Source organism: Oreochromis niloticus, linkage group LG14 (assembly GCF_001858045.2).
Source record: "Oreochromis niloticus isolate F11D_XX linkage group LG14, O_niloticus_UMD_NMBU, whole genome shotgun sequence".
NCBI classification, from domain to species: Eukaryota; Metazoa; Chordata; class Actinopteri; order Cichliformes; family Cichlidae; genus Oreochromis; species Oreochromis niloticus.
The window spans coordinates 39,769,292-39,788,721 of record NC_031979.2 but is presented as its reverse complement, the minus strand read 5'-3'; the positions used below and the strand labels follow the sequence as shown (position 1 = coordinate 39,788,721).

The 19,430-nt window shown below is 46.3% G+C and overlaps 1 protein-coding gene and 1 long non-coding RNA gene across 3 annotated transcripts; one reads left to right on the top strand and one right to left on the bottom strand.

Moving 5' to 3' along the window:
* The first annotated feature begins 237 nt into the window (after positions 1-237).
* mindy4b (MINDY family member 4B) lies at positions 238-19,242 on the top strand. 2 transcript variants are annotated; one of them, XM_025898064.1, is made up of 12 exons: positions 238-2,241; positions 2,735-2,756; positions 14,239-14,382; positions 14,853-14,972; positions 15,483-15,580; positions 15,826-15,991; positions 16,068-16,133; positions 16,371-16,441; positions 16,550-16,622; positions 17,096-17,272; positions 18,238-18,418; positions 18,503-19,242. In XM_025898064.1, the coding sequence occupies exons 1-12, from the start codon at positions 2,174-2,176 to the stop codon at positions 18,643-18,645; spliced, it is 1,329 nt and encodes a 442-aa protein (XP_025753849.1). In that variant the 5' UTR covers positions 238-2,173; the 3' UTR covers positions 18,646-19,242. The 2 variants fall into 2 exon arrangements, with proteins under 2 accessions (XP_025753849.1, XP_003457874.1); XM_003457826.5 differs by lacking the exons at positions 238-2,241; positions 2,735-2,756 and adding an exon at positions 13,812-13,950.
* On the bottom strand, positions 12,953-15,898 carry LOC112842114 (uncharacterized). The gene is made up of 3 exons (XR_003213758.1): positions 15,758-15,898; positions 14,470-15,624; positions 12,953-14,373 (listed from the first exon to the last, which is right to left on the bottom strand). It is a non-coding gene; the product is annotated as an uncharacterized LOC112842114 (long non-coding RNA).
* Positions 19,243-19,430: the final 188 nt, after the last annotated feature.

Sequence of the window (19,430 nt, the reverse complement as noted above, 5' to 3'; positions counted from 1 at the left end):
CGTGACCTCTAACCGTGGACGATCAGATGTTTACTGGTCCAAATACAGAAAGCCATCAGTTCCCATGGTGATGTTCTCATTTTTGCACATCATCTGAAAGCAGAAATATCCCGAAACCTTCGGCAGCATTCACACAGCGTGATGAATCCTGAGCAGCTTCAGCTGCACGTGGCAGAAAACCTGCGACAGCAGCGAGGGAGGTGTTTCAGGAAGCCTGTGATCAGGTCGGCATTAGCGGTGAGAGCCTTTCGACTGAAACCTCATGGCGTGTGTTGGCTTTAACGGGACCATAAAGCTGGTGGTGCTGCAGGGCGCTGTGATGAGGCCCGCCTCCTGCAGTGACACTGAGCCCGCCCTCCGTGTTTGGACGTGCTGACAGAGTGAACTGGACTGTCTGTTGTCCTCTTGTTTCCACTGTGTGTTTAATGGTGGTGTCCTCTTCAGCAGCCGGCCAATTAAAGGCCAGGATTTCATCCAGCTGATGGCAGACGGGAGCTCAGCTGGAGAAAACTGGATCTGCTGTTTTTAGAAGGACTTTAAACTTTAACCACGTTCAGCCTGAAGTCCAGGCAGGACACGGAGGTGTGATTACTGCTGGCCGAAGAGCTGCAGCTTAATGAGCGCGGCTCTGGTGGCCTGACGTGAACGCTGCAGACGCGTCAGCTGGAAAGACTGAAACACCCCGGGGAGTGAGAGCAACACTGATGAGCTCTGTGCCGTTTGTGAATGAACAGGAAGTGATGTAATTAATGCCGAGTGCTGTGCACGCCTCTGCCCAAGGGGATACTGTCACAGTTAATTAGCCGACGCTGGGGATGGCAGTCAGACGGTGGGAGGTAAAAAGAGCCCGCTCAGACGGTCCGGCCTCAGACACACAGCTTCCCGTCACTCAGACCGCTGCAGGTAACACGCTTCCACTCAGGATCGCCGAGCTCCGATTCACAGGTAATACTCCCGAGTTTCCTCTTTCTCAGTGGACAGCAGAGCTCTGAAGATTCACGATCACGCTGATGTATGTACATAGCAATGACATGTAGGTACACTTTGGTGCGTGCCGGAGCAGGTCAAGGTGACGACGATGATGATGGTCTTGTTGCTGAAGTTAGAGGGTGCTGCTGATTGCAGATGTTTCTCTTATGAGAAGAAGCGAGAGGTTTCCTGTGACCGACGGTGCTGCTGCCGTTACTGTCGGAGGGTCACCGAGGGTCCTGCAGATCAGAACGTGGTGACGTGTAAATAAAACAAATTGAAATCTGTGAAAACCCTCGGGCCGACAGTTCAGCCGACCTCAGACTGGAGTCTGCTGGAAATATCTCCTTATTTGAAACGGTGCAGCACTGGGTTTGAGTAAAGTCCTCCAGGAGCAGCAAAAGACTGAAAAGCTACAAACAGCAGCAGAAACACCTCTTCTGAGCTCTTTTAAGGTGGACTGAGGCTGATGGCTGAGATTCTGTCTGGAGGTCATGGATGCTGCGTCCTGAAGAGGAGAGGGACCATGACAGCCTCATTGATGAAACAAGAAAAAAGAATGAGGTGTCCACACGAAGCCTGTGTGGTTCTTCAGAATGTCATGTGACCAAAGATAAACGATTGTCTGAAATCATGTGACTGCCTCACTAGGTGATTGCAAAGAATGGTTGGTTGGTTACTTGGTTGTCACTAGTTGTTGCTGGATGTTATCAGTTGTTAGTAGTGCAATCCAGTGTCAGTAATGAAACAGCTGTCAGTGCTTGTACGGCAGGCCTGTTGGCCTACCAGTATGCCAGATGATTCCCAGTCCAGCCCTGGTGCCATCCACACAGCGCCTGCTTCAGGAAGATCTTTATAAAGAAACCTGACTGAGCTCACGCTGCACCAGCAGAGCTGACCTGAGTACAGCTCAGACCATCAGCCGTCAAAACATCAGAGACCACAAGCAGCACAGAGGAACATCTGGTCTCCTCAGTCCAAACACTGACAGTTTCAGAAGCTGCGAGGAAAAAGAACTTTATTCAAACATGACGAGTTCAGAATGAGCAGATATTTCAATGTCGAGCAGATGTGTCTGGTTTAAAGTGGACTTGAAATACTTTCTGCTTAGTTTCTGTGAAAACAGTGAAGCGTGTAAATGGATTTGTCAGGAGTTCAGGACAGGAACTGAATCTGTGGTGATTTCCTCTAAACTGATGAACTGATGTGTGTTCAGATGGAGGCAGAGATTCAGCAGATCCTGGTCCAGGTGTCGGAGCTGCAGCACCGAAGGAAAGTTCACTTCCAGCTTCAAAAAATCCGATCTGCTCCCCAAATCTGAAGGCCTTCACACACCTCCAAAGAAACACCACAAAATCCTGAATTTTCTGTTTCCAAATTGCCCGTGCAACTCGTACACACTGAAATTTTTTCTGTCCTCTAAGCGTGAGCAGCAGGCAGCAGCAGTGAGGATTTCCTGGTCTGATCCAGGAGCTGAAGCTTGATGTGGCACAGCCTGGAGCTGAATCTGGTCAAACATGATTATTTTACTGTGTCAGTATCTGTGTGTGTGGAGCTGTGAGAGGCAGATCTCACAGCTCATGGAGAAACATGGAGCATGTTTGTTGCTGTGAACGGCTGCATTAACAGATGAGCCCCAAAAACATTTAGAACACATAAAATATTTGCAGAGATTTCATGTGTCAGGTGTGTGAAGGCTTTCAGAGAGACAAATGCACAGATATTTTCAAACTGAAGGATTTATTCTGTTGTGTTCTTCCTGCAGGCCGCAGTCACAGTCTGTGGTTGTAAGTATCAGCATTCATTTACACTCAACTCAGTTTTATTCACATGGCACCAAATCACAACAGCAGTCGCCTCAAAGTGCTTTATATTGTAAGGTAAACCCTACAATAATATTAACACATATGATTCGATGCAGAGAGGTCTATTAACACATAGTGAGTGAGAAAGGTGACTGGAAAGGAAAAACTCAATGCATCATGGGAATCCCCGGCAGCCTACGTCTATTGCAGCATAACTAAGGGAGGATTCAGGGTCACCTGGTCCAGCCCTAACTATATGCTTTAGCAAAAAGGAAAGTTTGAAGCCTAATCTTGAAAGTAGAGATAGTGTCTGTCTCCTGAATCCAAACTGGAAGCTGGTTCCACAGAAGAGGGGCCTGAAAACTGAAGGCTCTGCCTCCCATTCTACTTTTAAATACTCTAGGAACAACAAGTAGGCCTGCAGTGTGAGAGCGAAGTGCTCTAATAGGGTGATATGGTACTACAAGGTCATTAAGATAAGATGGGGCCTGATTATTTAAGACCTTGTATGTGAGGAGCAGGATTTTGAATTCTGGATTTAACAGGAAGCCAATGAAGGGAAGCCAAAACAGGAGAAATCTGCTCTCTCTTTCTAGTCCCTGTCAGGACTCTTGCTGCAGCATTTTGGATCAGCTGAAGGCTTTTCAGCGAGTTTATAGGACATCCTGATAATAATGAATTACAGTAGTCCAGCCTGGAAGTAATAAATGCATGAACTAGTTTTTCAGCGTCACTCTGAGACAGGATATTTCTAATTTTAGAGATGTTGCACAAATGGAAGAAAGCAGTCTTACATATTTGTTTAATATGTGCATTGAAGGACATGTCCTGGTCAAAAATGACTCCAGGGTTCCTCACAGTGTTACTGGAGGCCAAGGTAATGCCATCCAGAGTAAGAATCTGCTTAGATACCATATTTCTAAGATTTTCAGGGCCGAGTACAATAACCTCAGTTTGATCTGAATTAAGAAGCAGAAAGTTAGCGGCCATCCAGGTCTTTATGTCTTTAAGACATTCCTGCAGTTTAACTAATTGGTGTGTGTTACCTGGCTTCATGGATAGATAGAGCTGCGTGTCATCTGCATAGCAGTGAAAATGTATGCTATGTCTTCTAATGATGCTGCCTAAGGGAAGCATGTATAATGTAAACAGAATTGGTCCTAGCACTGAACCCTGTGGAACTCCATAATTGACCTTAGTGTGTGAAGAGGACTCTCCATTTACATGTACAAATTGGAGTCTATTAGATAGATATGATACAAACCACTGCAGTGCAGTACCTGTAATACCTACAGCATGTTCTAATCGCTCTAATAGGATATTATGGTCAACAGTATCAAACGCAGCACTGAGGTCTAGCAGGACAAGCACAGAGATGAGTCCACTGTCAGAGGCCATAAGAAGATCATTTGTAACCTTCACTAAAGCTGTTTCTGTGCTGTGATGAGCTCTGAAACCTGACTGAAACTCTTCAAATAAGCCAGTCCTCTGCAGATGATCTGTTAGCTGTTTGACAACTACTCTTTCAAGGATGTTTGATATGAAAGGAAGGTTGGAGATTGGCCTGTCAGTGATTCTTGAGATAAGGGACAAAACATGTCTGCCAGATAAAACCCAATTTTGGGGTTAAAATATTAACCCAACTGACTAAAAGACAAACCAAAGCAATGTTTATACAACAAAAGTATGATTTTGCATTTTTTTATACATATATATTTATTTTAAATGGTACAATACATTACCAGTACCTTAAAAATCCATTGTCCAGAAGCAGGTGTGATAATATTAAAATACAGAAAAATAATTAAAAGTAATGTAAAATTAAACATCATGGCTCTTGTCATTATTTAAGTCAATACCTTATATAATATCAAAATATGCAATTGAAAAATTATTTTTACATATTTTTTAAGCGATTAAAATCGTGTCCAGAGTTTTTGTCAACACCATCAGATTTTTTAAAAAGTACAAAAAATTCAGCAATTATTGTGGGTAGCTTACACTCTGAGGACCCCTTTACCACTTCCTGTTTAATACACATGCCATGAGGTCACTGCTGCGGTAAGTTTTTTTGTTTTATTTCATTTATGGCATACCTTTCTGATAAAACCCTGTGTCACCTGTGTATATGTTTTTTCAAAATTGATGTAGCCATGTACACTGCTGCTACAATTCAATAAAAGCGGTTCGTGCTTGAGAACCCTGCGTCTTATTGCCTCCGATCATGACATGGTGCCAGATTTGAGGACTTCACACCGAGTTACACGGAGAAATGGCTAAATTTGGACCTCCGGAGCCGTTCAACTTTACACAGCCGGCAGAGTGGCCGATATGGCGGCAGAGATTCTCCCGTTTTCGAGTGGCGTCCAAGCTAGGGATGGAGAGCGGCGAAGTGCAGGTGAACTTGCTTATTTACTCCATGGGGAGACATGCTGAACCAATATATGGCTCATTTGTGTTTCCTGCTGCTACAGAGGCCAAGCCAAGTCCACAGTTTGAGTATGATCTGGTTATACAAAAGTTCGATGAGCACTTTGTCCCAAAGAGAAACGTTATCCACGACCGCGTCTGTTTTCACAAACGGAGCCAGAGGGCCGGGGAGACGGTCGAGGCTTTCGTGCAGAGCCTGTACGAGCTCGCGCAGCACTGCGAGTTCGGCGGCAGTAAAGACGAGCAGATCCGGGACCGTATCGTCATTGGATTAATTGACAAAGATGTTTCACAAAAACTCAAGCTCGAGGCGGACTTAACTCTAGATAAAGCCATTCAACTAGCACGCCAGAGTGAACAAGTCAAACAGCAAAGTGCAGAGCGAGTGGAAAGCACTGTGAATGAGGTGAAACAGAGGCATTATAACAGCATGAGAAGGAGTTACTACCAACCTCGTCAGGTACGTGAGCAACAACATGGTGAGAGTAACCCAAAATGCCAAAGATGCAACAGGGTGCATGACAAAAGTGAAAACTGCCCAGCCCGCAATAAAAGATGCAGAAAGTGCAATAAGTTGGGACACTTTGAAGTTGTATGTAAAACCAAAATGCTAAAAGAGGTCAGGGCTGAGTCTGTAGAGGACTCAGATGAGGATTCATTCTTCATTGGGGAGTTTTTTCTGGGAGCAGTAACTGAGCCAAAAACAACAGTGATTGAGGAGTCAGGCTCAGATGCCAACTGGGACATTGAGCTACTGGTGAATGGCAGTCCAGTTGATTTCAAAATTGATACAGGCGCAGACACCTCTGTAATGACAGAAATGACCTTGAATAAGCTGCAGCAGAGACCCAAACTTATCCAGTGTAAGCCAACTGTGTACAGCCCTGGTGGGAAAGTCAAGTGCGTGGGTAAGTTCCTTGCTACTACAGCGTACAAAGGCCAAAAGTACCAATACTGGATCACAGTTATAAAGTAACCTACTGGGGAAGACAGTGGCAAAGCGCATGGGACTAGTCGCTAGAGTTAACAAAATCAGTAGTGATTTAACAGAGGATGTGTTCGGAGAAATTGGCCTGCTGAACTGTGAACCTGTAAAAATCGAGCTGACCGAAGATGCAGTGCCGTACAGTTTAACCACCCCACGCCGGGTGCCTTTTCCTCTCCTCCCAAAGGTGGAAAAGGAAATAAAGCACATGCTCAAACTTGGCATCATTGAGGAAGTCACCGAGCCAACAGACTGGTGTGCACCAATGGTGCCTGCTCCAAAGCGCAACAAGAATGAGGTCAGAGTGTGTGTGGACTTAAAACGTCTGAATAAGGGTGTAAAGCGCGAACGGTACATCTTGCCCACTTCAGATGACATAACTCCCAAGTTAGCAGGGGCTAAAGTTTTCTCCACTTTGGATGCCTCCAGTGGGTTCTGGCAGATACCACTGGACCCCAGCTGCCAAAAACTAACCACGTTCATAACTCCCATGGGCAGGTTTTGCTTCAGACGCCTGCCATTTGGCATAACTTCAGCACCCGAGATCTTCCAGCGGCTCATGAGCACCTTGCTCAAGGGCCTAAATGGGACTGTCGTCGTGATGGGCAACATACTGGTTTTCGGGGCTAACAAAGAGGAGCATGACCAACGCTTGGATGCAGTATTACAGACAATCAAAGCATCAGGCCTTAAGCTCAACAGGTCCAAGTGCCACTTCGGAAAGAATGAACTACAGTTCTTCGGTCACATCATCAGTGCGGATGGTGTGAAACCTGATGATGGCAAGGTGGAGGCTATTGCTAGGATGCCCAGCCCCACCAATGTAGAACAACTCAGGCAGGTACTCGGACTATAAACTATTTTGGAAAATTCCTGCCGGGCCTCTCCACGGTTCTGCACCCCCTCTCCAACCTACTCAAGAAAGAGACTGTATGGGCGTGGGGCGAGCCTCAGGAGCAAGCATTCAACAAAGCAAAAGCAATGCTCGTGGCTGCACCAGCACTTTGTTATTATGATGCAGGCCGACCAACAGTTGTCAGTGCGGACGCCAGCAGCTATGGCCTGGGTGCTGCACTGTTACAGGACCATGAGGGGGAGTTACGGCCCGTTGCTTTTTGTTCTCGCATGCTCACAGACGCAGAGAAAAGATATTCGCAGATCGAAAAAGAGTGTTTAGCATCTGTCTGGGCCTGCGAACGTTTTGCCCGCTACATCCAAGGCATGGGTCATGTATGTCTACAAACTGACCATAAGCCCTTGATCAACTCATACGACCTTGATAAAACACCACTGAGATGTCAGCGATTGCTGATGCGGCTGATGCGATTCAATGTCACTGCTGAGCATGTTCCCAGTAAACAGTTAGTAGTGGCGGACGCACTCTCCAGACATCCACTGCAGGGATGCTACCCGTCCGAGACAGACAGCCAGGTCAAGGCATATGTGAGCAATGTAGTGACAAGCAAACCTATCAACTCACATAAGTTGGAGGAAATTCGTAGAGCTACACAGAGGGACCCAGAGCTTCAAAAAGCAATCATCTTCATCAGACAAGGGTGGCCTCGGAGAATGGCAAAGAGCTCACCACTGCAAGGCTTTTATCCAGCCAGAAGCCACCTTTCAGAATCAGATGGTCTAGTGCTCTACCATGATCGCATCGTAATTCCCACAGCACTCAGACCCAGTGTCCTTGACCAATTACATGAAGGCCACCAAGGACTAACTAAATGTAGAGAGCGCGCAAGATCAACAGTGTGGTGGCCCAACATTGGACTTCAAATAACACACAAGGTGAGGTCATGCATCTTTTGCAGAGAGCACAAGCCTACACAGCGACGGGAACCCCTCGTGACTACTCCTCTGCCCAATGGCCCCTGGCAAAAGATTGCAGCTGATCTGTGCGAGTTGGAGGGTAAGAACTTTCTTGTCGTTGTTGACTATTTTTCAAGAGACATTGAGATTGCTTCCCTCACTACAACAACCAGCAGACAGGTCATTAACAAGCTTAAACACATGTTCGTTAGATGGGGCATCCCGTTAGAACTGGTCAGTGATAATGGGACGCAGTTCACATCATCAGAGTTCCAAGACTTCAAACTGAGTTATGGCTTCACCCACACTACGTCGAGCCCTCATTACCCCCAGTCAAATGGAGCTGCTGAAAGAGCCGTCCAAACGGCTAAGTACATTCTCAAACAGCCTGACCCCTGCTTAGCCTTAATGAGTTACCGCTCTACACCAATTGCAGCAACCGGTGCAAGCCCAGCTCAACTTATGACAGGACGTCAAATCCGCACCACCGTCCCAGTACTCAAAAAGACATTGCTGCCCAGTCCAGTCAATAGGGACACGGTGTGCCAAAGGGATGCTGCAGCTAAGGACTCTTACAGATTCTTCTACAACTGCAGACATTCAGCTCGTCCACTTCCTGAGCTTCTCCCAGGCCAGGATGTTGTAGTGAAGCTTGACGGGGAAAAGGGATGGACGACTCCAGCCAAGGTCATCAGTAAGTCTAAAGAGCCAAGATCCTACTTGGTGGAGATGGCGAATGGGAACGTGACTCACTGCAACAGACGACACCTTCAGCCTGTCCCAGGCATTGCTGATCCTGAGGAGCAGCAGCAGAGCACTGTTCCAGCTACACCGACTACTCCAACTAAAGGGGCGGCTGCTTCCCAAGAACCACCAGTAAGGCAGGTATTGCCAGTCCCTGTCCCGGGGTCTCCTCTCCACCCTACCACACCTGTGAGAGTGACTTCCAGGGGACGGGAGATTAAAATACCTTTCAGATTCAGAGACTGAGGGCTATCTCCTTTCTATGTTCTAAGGGCAGAATAATCCCTTATCAGGACTGAGGGTAGTCTACCCCTGTGATGTCCTGCGTTCTGTCAACACTGTTTTATGTTGAAAGTACTTTTGTTAAAGGGAGAGATGTTGTGAAATCGGTTTATGTTGTCCTAGTAAGGCTACCATGGGGGCAGCCACTAGAGGTCGCTAGAATACTGGTGTGTATATGTTTTTTCAAAATTGATGTAGCCACGTACACTGCTGCTACAATTCAATAAAAGCGGTTCGTGCTTGAGAACCCTGCGTCTTATTGCCTCCGATCATGACAGTAACTCTCAGTGATGCCGCAGACTTCCTTTGACTTTGGGATTTGCAGCGGAGTTTTGGCCTGGAAACAGCGAATGACATCATACTTAGGGACGGGATAGCATCTCTGTTGCTTAATACATAATTATGTTGTGAATATTCATCCTTAATCTGTATAAATGCATATGGTTCAGAAAAATTCTAGTAATTTCAGGCTAGAATGGCAAAGGGGAACCTGTCAGTAGAGGAACGAAAGAGAAGGAACGGGGACGATCAAAAAAGAAGGAGAAGGAGAAGGAGGAGCCAGCCTGAGTTAAAGAAAAAGTTTCTCATAAAGGAAAGGGAAAGATGGAGAAATAGAGTGAAAGAGGGAAAAAATAAAGAACATCAGTGATTTGAAAGAAAAGGAAAAAAGGCAGAAGAGAAGGTTTTGGAAACAAGCACAGAGAGACTCGAAAGAACGAAGGATAAAAGGAGAGAAAGTACAGCAGGCCCTAAACACACATTCACAGAGTACTTCAGACATTAATTCTGATAAATCAAGGAGGAGTAGGCAGCTACTTGCTGGTAGCTGCCTACTCCTATTATTAAGATGTAGAACTTGACATGAGCAAAAACAGAATTGTTATGAAGTGTACTGTGATTTTACATAGGTTGTTAAGGTTTAATGGTAATTTTAAAAGAAATAATATCTTGTTTTCTACTAGTGTGTCACCACCATCACCACCTTGTCAACTCCATAATATGGATTTATTTGTTTATTGTCCTCTTTTGAAGAACCATATATTTTGCTCCCTCGTGATCTTCCAATAAAAATACTTAATTTTCTGAATAAATGTGTCATTTGGATGCTGTTAAATATGATTGTTTCTTACGGAGATTAAATACAAGCTGCCCACTGCTTCACTGGGTGAATGGGTCAAATGCAGAGAAAAACAAGTAATTTCCCCACAGGGATTCAATCAATCAATCAATCAATCTTTATTTATAAATAGAGATGGCACGATACCACTTTTTTATGTCCGATACCGATATCATAAATTTGGATATCTGCTGATACCGATATGAATCCGATATAGTGTGTTTTTTAATCAATAAAACTGTTTTCTTAATATCTTGCTGCATTTTGTATAAGTTCATCCTCAAGTTTAAATAAACAACAACACTAAAGCTATTCTGTTATACCTGTATGTAAAAAATACACTGCACCCAAAATATTTCATAGTTCAGCAACACTGATCAATCTAATAAACTTAAACCTGCTCCATCCTCCCTATTCTGGTATTTTAAAGAGTACTTAGCAGAAATATTAAGCAACCTAACTAATAGGGTTGCAAACTCCCAGCAAAAAAAAAAAAATACGGAACCACCCCCCACCCTCCACCTCATGATGCTTAATCGATGTAATCAACTTTAATTTGATGCAGGGTGAAAAAAAATGCACAGAAATAAATTATTTTTCAAGAATAATTAAATAGATTCAACATCTTTCTTCTACAGAATTGCAGACTGCACAGACGGTACCTTCCCAAAGGAAAAAGTACTATAGCTTACTAGGGTATATTAGACTTAACAGTTACTATATACAGTAATGGACTTCTATACATTTTACATCAGATTAAAACTTTGGGTGTAAGATTCAGATAATTATTTATTAAAAGCTCGACATTTTAAATGAGAATAAGAAAGAAAAGTATGTCTTTGTGCCCCCTTTTCCCTGTTCATGCCCTATCGGCCCCCCTGGCTAAACTTTGCTAGATCCGCCCCTGCACAGTTACCAGCCGTCAGCTACGTAGAAAAGGATCCTGGTGTAGAAAGTAATATTAAATACATTCTAACAACAGCTTATCAAGCTTAAACGTTCTGCTGTTGTTCAGCCGCTGGTTTCCTCTTTCTGGTGCAAAGTGGGCCAAAAACAAAGAAGAGAGATGGACTCGCCACAGAAAAGCCGATCAGCTGATCATTGATCAGTTTCATGATTGAAGGAGCAGCAGCAGAGGGAGAGAGAGAGGCAGTCGCTCCATATATCGGTTGTTAAGCTTAACATGGGAACGCTTTACAAACATTCAGAGATGAACTTACACACTTGCTTTACTTCTCTCTGGGATAACTTCCTCGGAGATGAAATGCTGGTTTGGTAGCGAGGCTACAAATACACACAGCCGCTCTATCACGTGAGCACACTGCTCTGACGTGCTACGGTTATGAGCCGAGTTACGCCGTGTCGCAAGTTTTGTGAGGTGCTTTTTTGATATTTAATGGATCGATTACATTTTTTATTTCTCGCCGATATCCGATCCAGTAATTTACGTCAGTATCGGACCGATACCGATACGTAATATCGGATGGGTCCATCTCTATTTTCATACAAAAAAACTGTAGCACAAAGTGCTTTACATGGTTAAAAGCACCCCACCCCACCCTCCCACTCATTCCCCACACTGTCATTAACAGAAACGGTCATGGATACACACATTCTCTCCACGGACCCCCCCCCACACACACACACACTTAAAGAGTAAAATTGCCAAGTGAGGAAACACTATCACAGGGAGCCGTCTGCACCGGGAGCCGGTCACAGACCGCAGCCTCCAGGCTGGGCACACAGCAGGAGGGAGGCAAAGAAGCCCCCCAGCCAGGCTGAGAGGATCAACAGAGCCCCAGCAGCCACGGTCGATCACAGCCCCGGTGCAGAGAGCCCCCTCTGAGGAAACACTGGAGATATGACCTAATAAGAATATAAACAGGATAAAAAGATAAAATAAATAAGAGTGGGATATAATATAAATATAAACAGAGTAAGAAGATAAAAAATGAATAAGAATACAATCAATAAATATTAGGTAAAACTAAATTAATAATATAAATAGAATAACAGGATAGAATAAATAAGCATTAAATAAATAAATGTTAGTTAAAAGCTAAATTAAAAAGGTGGGTCTTGAGCCTGTTTTTAAAAACATGAACGTTCTCTGCGGCCCTGAGCTCCTCCAGCAGGCTGTTCCACAGTCGAGGACCATACCACTGAAAAGCTGCCTCTCCGTGAGTATGTGTCCTGACTTTAGGGACAATCAAAAGGCCAGTACCAGAGGACCTCAGGGTCCGCCAGGGTTCGTATGGTAAAAGCAGATCTGAAAGATAAGAAGGCCCAAGACCATTAAGACATTTAAAAACCAATAAAAGAACTTTAAAATCGATCCTGAAGCACACGGGGAGCCAATGCAGCGATTGTAAAACCGGTGTAATGTGGGCCCGCCCTCTGGTCTTCGTCAGCACACGAGCTTTGCAAAAGTTGCAAAGGTGAAATATTCTTTTTGGGGAGACCAGAGAGCAGGGCATTACAGTAATCAATGCAACTGGTAATAAAAGCATGCATCAACATCTCCGTGTTGGCCCGAGAGAGAATAGGGCTGACTCTGGCTATATTTTTTAGATGATAAAATCCAATTTTGGTTACGTGTTTAATATGTGGGATAAAACCAAGCTCAGAGTCAAGAATAACACCCAGGTCTTTCACTTGTAGTGAAGGACATAGTGAAAATGCCTGTAATTTAGACAAGAGTTTCTCTCTCTGAGCCTCAGGACCGATGATTAAAACTTCAGTTTTGTCCTGAAGTTTTAATCATCTTAATAAAGTATACATTATTAATAATAAAAAGCCAAAACAATCTAACTTTTAAACGTGGTATAATTAGTTTGAAAACATATGTGCATAAACAGTAGAACAGAGAAGCTGCTAATAGTCAAAATAGCTGAAACAACTTAATTTTTGCATTTCTTTGAGTCTGATGGTGTTGACTAAAACCTTGCACTTCTCCATCAAAAATATAAATTATTAAAAAATGATACTCCTGGGAGATTGTACCAAAACATGGTGAGACAGCCAAAACTTTGTGTAACAATTATATGTAAATATGTTTTTGAAAAATCATAAAATATTTTTTCAAAAATTAAAACCTGTTTTGTCCCTAATCTCAGGAATCACTGCTATAATTAGCTAAGTTGGGTCCAGAGATGCTTTTTGAGTAAAGGTCTAACTACAGCCAGCTTGAAGGCCTGTGGTACATAGCTGATTATTAGAGATAGGTTGATCATATTTAAGATTGAAGCATTAATTAATGGCAGGACTTAGACACCTTCCATACACGAGTCTGCGCATATCTGAAAACATGGCAGGGAAATAAGACGGCTGTCACTGTGAGCATACATATCTGTGCACAGCATGCTGAGCTGTGCAGTTTTCAGCTAACAGCTCTTCAGCTGATGGTTCAAAAGTCTGGGCTCGACTCAGAATGTCACTGTTTCCAAAAGAAACCATATTTCTGTTTCTGTAACATGAAATTAATTTGAAATGTTGTTGACAGTAAATGAATCATGAACACAGAGACGCTCTGTCAGCATCCATCGTGCCTGATAGATCGATAGATAGATCAGCTCTGCCCTCTGTTGGTGGCACAGCTGCACTGCACTCAGGTCAGTTTTCAGCTGACTGTGTAACACTCAGAGTCAGGCTGCAGCTTCAGACAGGATGAAGGAGCAGCTCGTCATCCTCGCCGTGGCTCCCCTGCAGTGTTAGTAAGGGCCGTCCCTCAGCTGTAGTCAGTGATGTCAGACTGCAGGCTGGACTACATCGAGCTGCTCCGACAGGAAGTCAGCAGGAATCCTCACGTGAGTCACCTCTAAGAAAATACTACTACTGCACTTACTACCACCACGTACCGTGTTTGACCAGTGTCACACCCTTTGTCAATGATTCACTGTCCACTCATATTGCTTTATTTCAGTGTGTGCAATGAGGGAAGACAAAGGTAAAAGCTTCCCTGAGTCATGTGACTGCAGGTTTGCTGTTAATCTGATGTTTCCAGGAAAAGTTGTTCAGTGCTGAAGCTGTGGGAAGTGTTTTTTTCTTTGTGACTGAACGGTCAAAGGCAGCTGTTTGTCTCTCCTTCTCCTCAGAGGCTGCTGGATGTGGGGAAGGAGGAGGAGCAGGAGGAAGCCCCTCCACCCCGGAGGACCCTCCAAGCCCTCTGCTCTATCCCCCGGAGGCTGGCCATCTCTGCGGAGCTCGGGGGAATGCCGGTCACCCCCCAACTGATTGAGGTAAACATGATGATTCAGAAACAGGTCACCTGACACCCAGCGGTGTCAGGTGACCTGTCCCTGTTTTCCTGTACACGATGAGCTCACCTGATCACAGATCAGGTGTGTTACATGACACCTCCACTTGGCTGAAGGGAGGCGGGGTTTATGAGGATACCAGGGTGGAGGCGTGCGGGTGCCGTAACACCCCACAGGAAGTTTTATTTCCAGCTCTATGATTTTATCTTTATACAGTCAGGCTTCTGCCTGAAACAAACAGTTTTAGTCCCTCCCCCTTTAAACTAGCTTCATTGTCATTGGCTTCCTGTGACAAACAGAAGGTGTGAACAGATCCAAAAGCAGGGAGTGTTCAGAGCTGCTTTGAGCTCCATGTTTGAGCGTCCAGTGTGGCGAAGCAGCTTTGACCTGTTGTTCCCTGTCAGGGTGCATTCACACGATCGACCGATGACCTGTCCCTGTTTTGATGTCAGAGCCTGAGGAGGATTCTTCTGGGTGGAAACTTTCGTGTCTTCGACTACGAGTGGAGGAGAGCCATCTTCCACTTCAGGGAACCAAACTCCGAGTTAGCATACGCTCTGAAGGCTGATGGGGTGAGAAACCAACTCTGCTTTTAAGATCAGCTTCAAAGTTTCCTGTTTGCTAAAGCATATAGTTAGAGCTGTTTGAGACTGAGAGACGGCTTCATCCATCAGGCTGTCAGGATGCTAAACTCTCTCACACACCGACTCCAGACCTGCATCCACCTCTTCCCTCTGAACCCCCCAAACATAAAAACTCTGACCACCCTTTCACTGACTGCACCACCCCGGTGCACATGAACTTGCCCACAGTCACTATGATTGTGTTGGACACTGCTGTTTAAATAATTGTGTAGTATTGTGTTGTACATAAGACTTCTATTTTATTTTCCTTTTTTTAATCTTTATATTTTTACTGTACACTGAGGGCCGAGTGAGCACTGCAGTTTCAAATTCCTGTGTATGACTATACACAGACCTACGACTAAGAGCTTCATCTCACTCCTGATAGGCTGGCAGTTTTAACCCACCAGCATCAAGCCCCGCCCAGAATATTACATCTTTTAAGGTCATGTGTTTCAGGGCGGGGCTCAGGCCATTCAGATGGTCGTCCAGGCTCGCATCATTAAGCACCTGCTGTTTGCCCGACAGAGCAGCTCAGACGGACGGACGTTGCACAGGTGAGGCCTCTCTGGCGTGGTAATGGTAAAGGTGAGACTTCCACCTGCAAACGAGATGTCACATGATGAAAAATTAACATGACAGAAAATGGGAACAGCTGGACGGTAACTGGTCTTGCTCTGTGCCCGGCGGTCCCCTGAAATTGCGTCAGTTTAGCACCCAGCGTCCTGCCTCACCTTTGACCTGTGGTGTCCTCCGCTCCCCACAACTCTAAGTTGTTTCTATTATTTTGTCCACCCTCCAGTCTGACAGAGGTAGGACGGCGGGAGCAGGACAGGGCGTTGGCGGCCGCCCTGAGCGACAGCCTCTGGTTGGCCGGCCAGGAGGTGAGCGCCACTGTCACCTTGGTAACCGAAGACTATTGCGTCACACCTCACCTGGACTACAAACTGGACACCTTCACAGAGAGGGTACCGCCCTTCCTCACAGCACTCCGACCGCTCCGTCCCCAGCATCTCGTCACGCCTGTTCTTTCATGTCTTTCAGCTGCAGCTCTTCACGTTCAGCGAGAAGGACGCCATTACCAACTTCATCCTCGACCACATCCAGTGTGTGAGTACAGCATCCAATCAGGATGCCAGAATCAGGTCACTTTACCTAAGCGTTAACTCTTCAGTATGTTGCATTAATGCGAATTCAGGTGAGAAAAACGAGCGCTGATCTTTACACACATGACACGACTACACAAAAACAAGGCCTGCGGTCGGACGTGGAGCTCCGTCGGCCCGCGGTCGGAAAGGTTTCGGGTGGTTTGGAGCCCGCCGTGCGACATGACCTGTTGTCTTGTAGTTTCAGGAGGAGGGCAGTCATGGCGTCATTCTTTTCCTCTACAGCCTCATCTGCTCCCGTACCATCGAGAGGTAATCACACAGCGAAGCTCTGCAATGTTAGCGCCCCCAACAGGACACAGTCTGTTACAGCCCGCTGGTTAACTGAGCTATTGACCATGTGCGTCCTCTTCCTCACAGGCTGAGGGAGGACCTGGACTCTCCTACGTCATACCTGCTGCACCTCAGCCCGGGCAGCTCTGTCTGTCGCCAGGTAAGAGCTGACCTGGCTCATGTTGCCAGACTTCATTTAGAAATCTTTGTGTAAGGCGTTTGTACCTGTGCAGTATCAGATACCAGGCCCACACCTGTCACAGGTGTGTAGTTTTACACCGAGGTCTGCAGAGATGTGCTCCGCCCACTCATGTCATTCACTCGGCCTCAGCAGCTTTCTACTTCTCTCACCATCTTGCCATCGTTGCTCTGTGTTCAGCTAAAAATGTCTCAATCAGAGAGCATCATGGGAAGTAAAAATCTGCTGAGGGTGCTAAACAGCTGACAGTGACATCATCAGAGAGACACGGATGCTCGTTTGTGTTTCCTGCTGATGTCTCCTCTGTCAGCCTTGGCTCTCGCGCTGACGGCTCAACGATCAGAGTGTCTCTGTTAGCCTGAGAGCGTCTGCGAACGTGTGACCTGTAGAGTGCAGAGTGGGAGGAGCCTCCAGGTTTCTGATTGTGTCTGCAGGCTCTGCTGAACCTGCTGCTGACCGGCAGAGCCAGTCCGCACCTCTTCAATGGGACGCAGCACTTCGGTCAGGACGGCCTGCCTCTGCAGCACCCCCTGCAGGGCGTCCTGTCCCGCAGCGATGTAGGATATCTGCGCTGGAGTCGAGAGGAGATGGAGCGCGGTGCGCTGCCCCAGGTAGAGTCCTGTAACCGAACACCGCTGGGACACACACACACACACACACACACACACACTCACAGCTATGTGTTGATTACAGGTGTTTCAGTGACGTGAGGAAGCAGCAGAGCACAGCTGATGTAATCAGGATACTCACAGTAATCTTTCAGGTGTGCCTCAGGTGTGTGTTACATCCGTCTATGCTGCTCTCATCAAGAGGTAAAGCAGCTTCGGTCCTTCAGTTTCTCATTTTAAACAGCTGACTGCTGGCAGCTGTGAGCTGAGGCTGTGAAGCAGCTCGTGGTGCTGTGAGGTCGTTTCACTACAGCAGAAACCAGTAAAGCTGTGTCCTTTACTGGTTTACCCATTATATTACAGCCTGAAACACACCATTTGGTCTCTGTGGATCTAAGGAGCGTGGAAAGAAAAGCGTCTGGATTTCTTTAAGCTTCTTGAAGACGTTTTATCCGAGAAGCTTCTTCACTTCTAAGAGCAGATGGTGGCCCTATGGGGAGTGTCCCTAAGAGGGCCGTGGACCCCCTATTGATCCTCTGCCTCAGACCTGAAGAAGCTTCTCAGATGAAACGTCTTCAAGAAGTCCAGACGCTTTTCTTTCCACGATGACCTGGATGACTGAGGACCTTCACAGACACGTCTCTGTGGATAATCTGTTATCACTCATCCACCTGGATCATTCAGTTAGGGGCGTGGCCTCGTTGATGCCCGGGTGTACCTTTAGTTTGGGTGAGAGCGACTCTAGGATTTCATCAGTTTATGGATGCAGCTTGCTAAACACTCCCTGTTAGTTGATATCCAAGCACTCCACACTCTCCACCTTCAAACAAAACCAAAAACTAATATTAGTCAACAGGTGCCATTAGGCACTGACCAACCACCTCCACCTGCATCACAGACTTCCTCCACGAGGCTCTGAGTTCTTACAGTCAGAAGAGCGCCCCCTGTCTGTTCCCCTCTGTCTGCAGGTTGGCAGCATGCTGAAGACTCCCAGGTTCCCGGTGTGGGTTTGCAGCATCAACAGCAGCTGCTCGGTCCTGTTCAGCGCCACCCGCTTGCTGCTGTCCGACTGGAGGGCGGAGCATCTGTTCCAGCTGTACTACTACAGCGGGCAGAGCTCGCAGACAGCGACGGCCAGGCTGACAGTTGGTGAGTATAGCGGTCACACGTCTGCAGGTCTGACCGGGATCCACTCGTGCTTCATCTGCCGTCTGTTTCCTGTTTCTTGTACAGATACTCACTCCCACCACTGGGAGGCGTCGTCCAGAGATGGAGAAGCAGATCCAGAGAAACGGTTTCCTTCACTGGAGATGACCATCAGGACCAAGTGGGACGGAGCTGCGATTGACTGGAACGGCACCTCCCCCTTCTACTGAACATCACCACAAACGCTGGTCTGCGGTTGTCACAGTGCTCCCGACTGTTTTTGCCATTACAGGAAACCGAACGTTAAAAGTCCCGTTACAAACAGAAACCTCACGTCTTCAGTCACCACAGATGATTCAGACCTGAGGTGTTGGCGAGGTCACCTGTGGTCACTGACGAATCAGCAAACACAGCCGAGCACAAAAAGAGAGCGTCTGGAGGTAAAATGAATTCAGACTCCAGTGTGTTTGCATTCCCACGTTATCCCCTTCTGTCCTCGGGACTCGTCTCTGACATCAGCCAGGGCAGGTCATCACACCCTGACGACTTCCTGTTCTCGTCTCGGTGTTTCTGGGTGAAGCTGAAGGCGGCTCTGTACTAGCGTCATGTCTGCAGAGCTCCACCCAGTAATCTGGGCTCAGTGTGAGAGCCTGTTGATCAGGACGCTGACGTTTAACCTTTGAACCAAACTGATGTTTGTCTTTGATGATGTTTCAGTCTCATGTCCTCATCTTAAATTATTTGATCTTCGTTTAGCTGAAAGTCTTCTGTTCCTTTGAAATGTAACACAGAAATAAATCTGACTCCTGTTTAAACATCCATGGAAACTTGTGTTTGTTTGGTGTGAGCAGCTCTCTGTGAGGATCCCCGGGCTTGGATGTTTCTGTTCCCTGTCAGGATGATCTCACACTGCTTCAGTGAGGCTGAGGTCCGGCTCTGAGGAGGCCCACAGCTTCCAGTGAACATGATCAGCTCCAGTTTCCTCTGATTTCACGCGGAGATATGGAGAGCTTTC

Coding starts and splice junctions, on each gene's coding strand:
- mindy4b (XM_025898064.1), top strand. CDS start 2,174: ATGTGTGTTCAGATGGAGGCAGAGATTCAGCAGATCCTGGTCCAGGTG. Junction 2,242..2,734: donor TCGGAGCTGCAGCACCGAAG/GAAAGTTCACTT, acceptor TTCTTCCTGCAG/GCCGCAGTCACAGTCTGTGG. Junction 16,623..17,095: donor GCAGCTCTGTCTGTCGCCAG/GTAAGAGCTGAC, acceptor TTGTGTCTGCAG/GCTCTGCTGAACCTGCTGCT.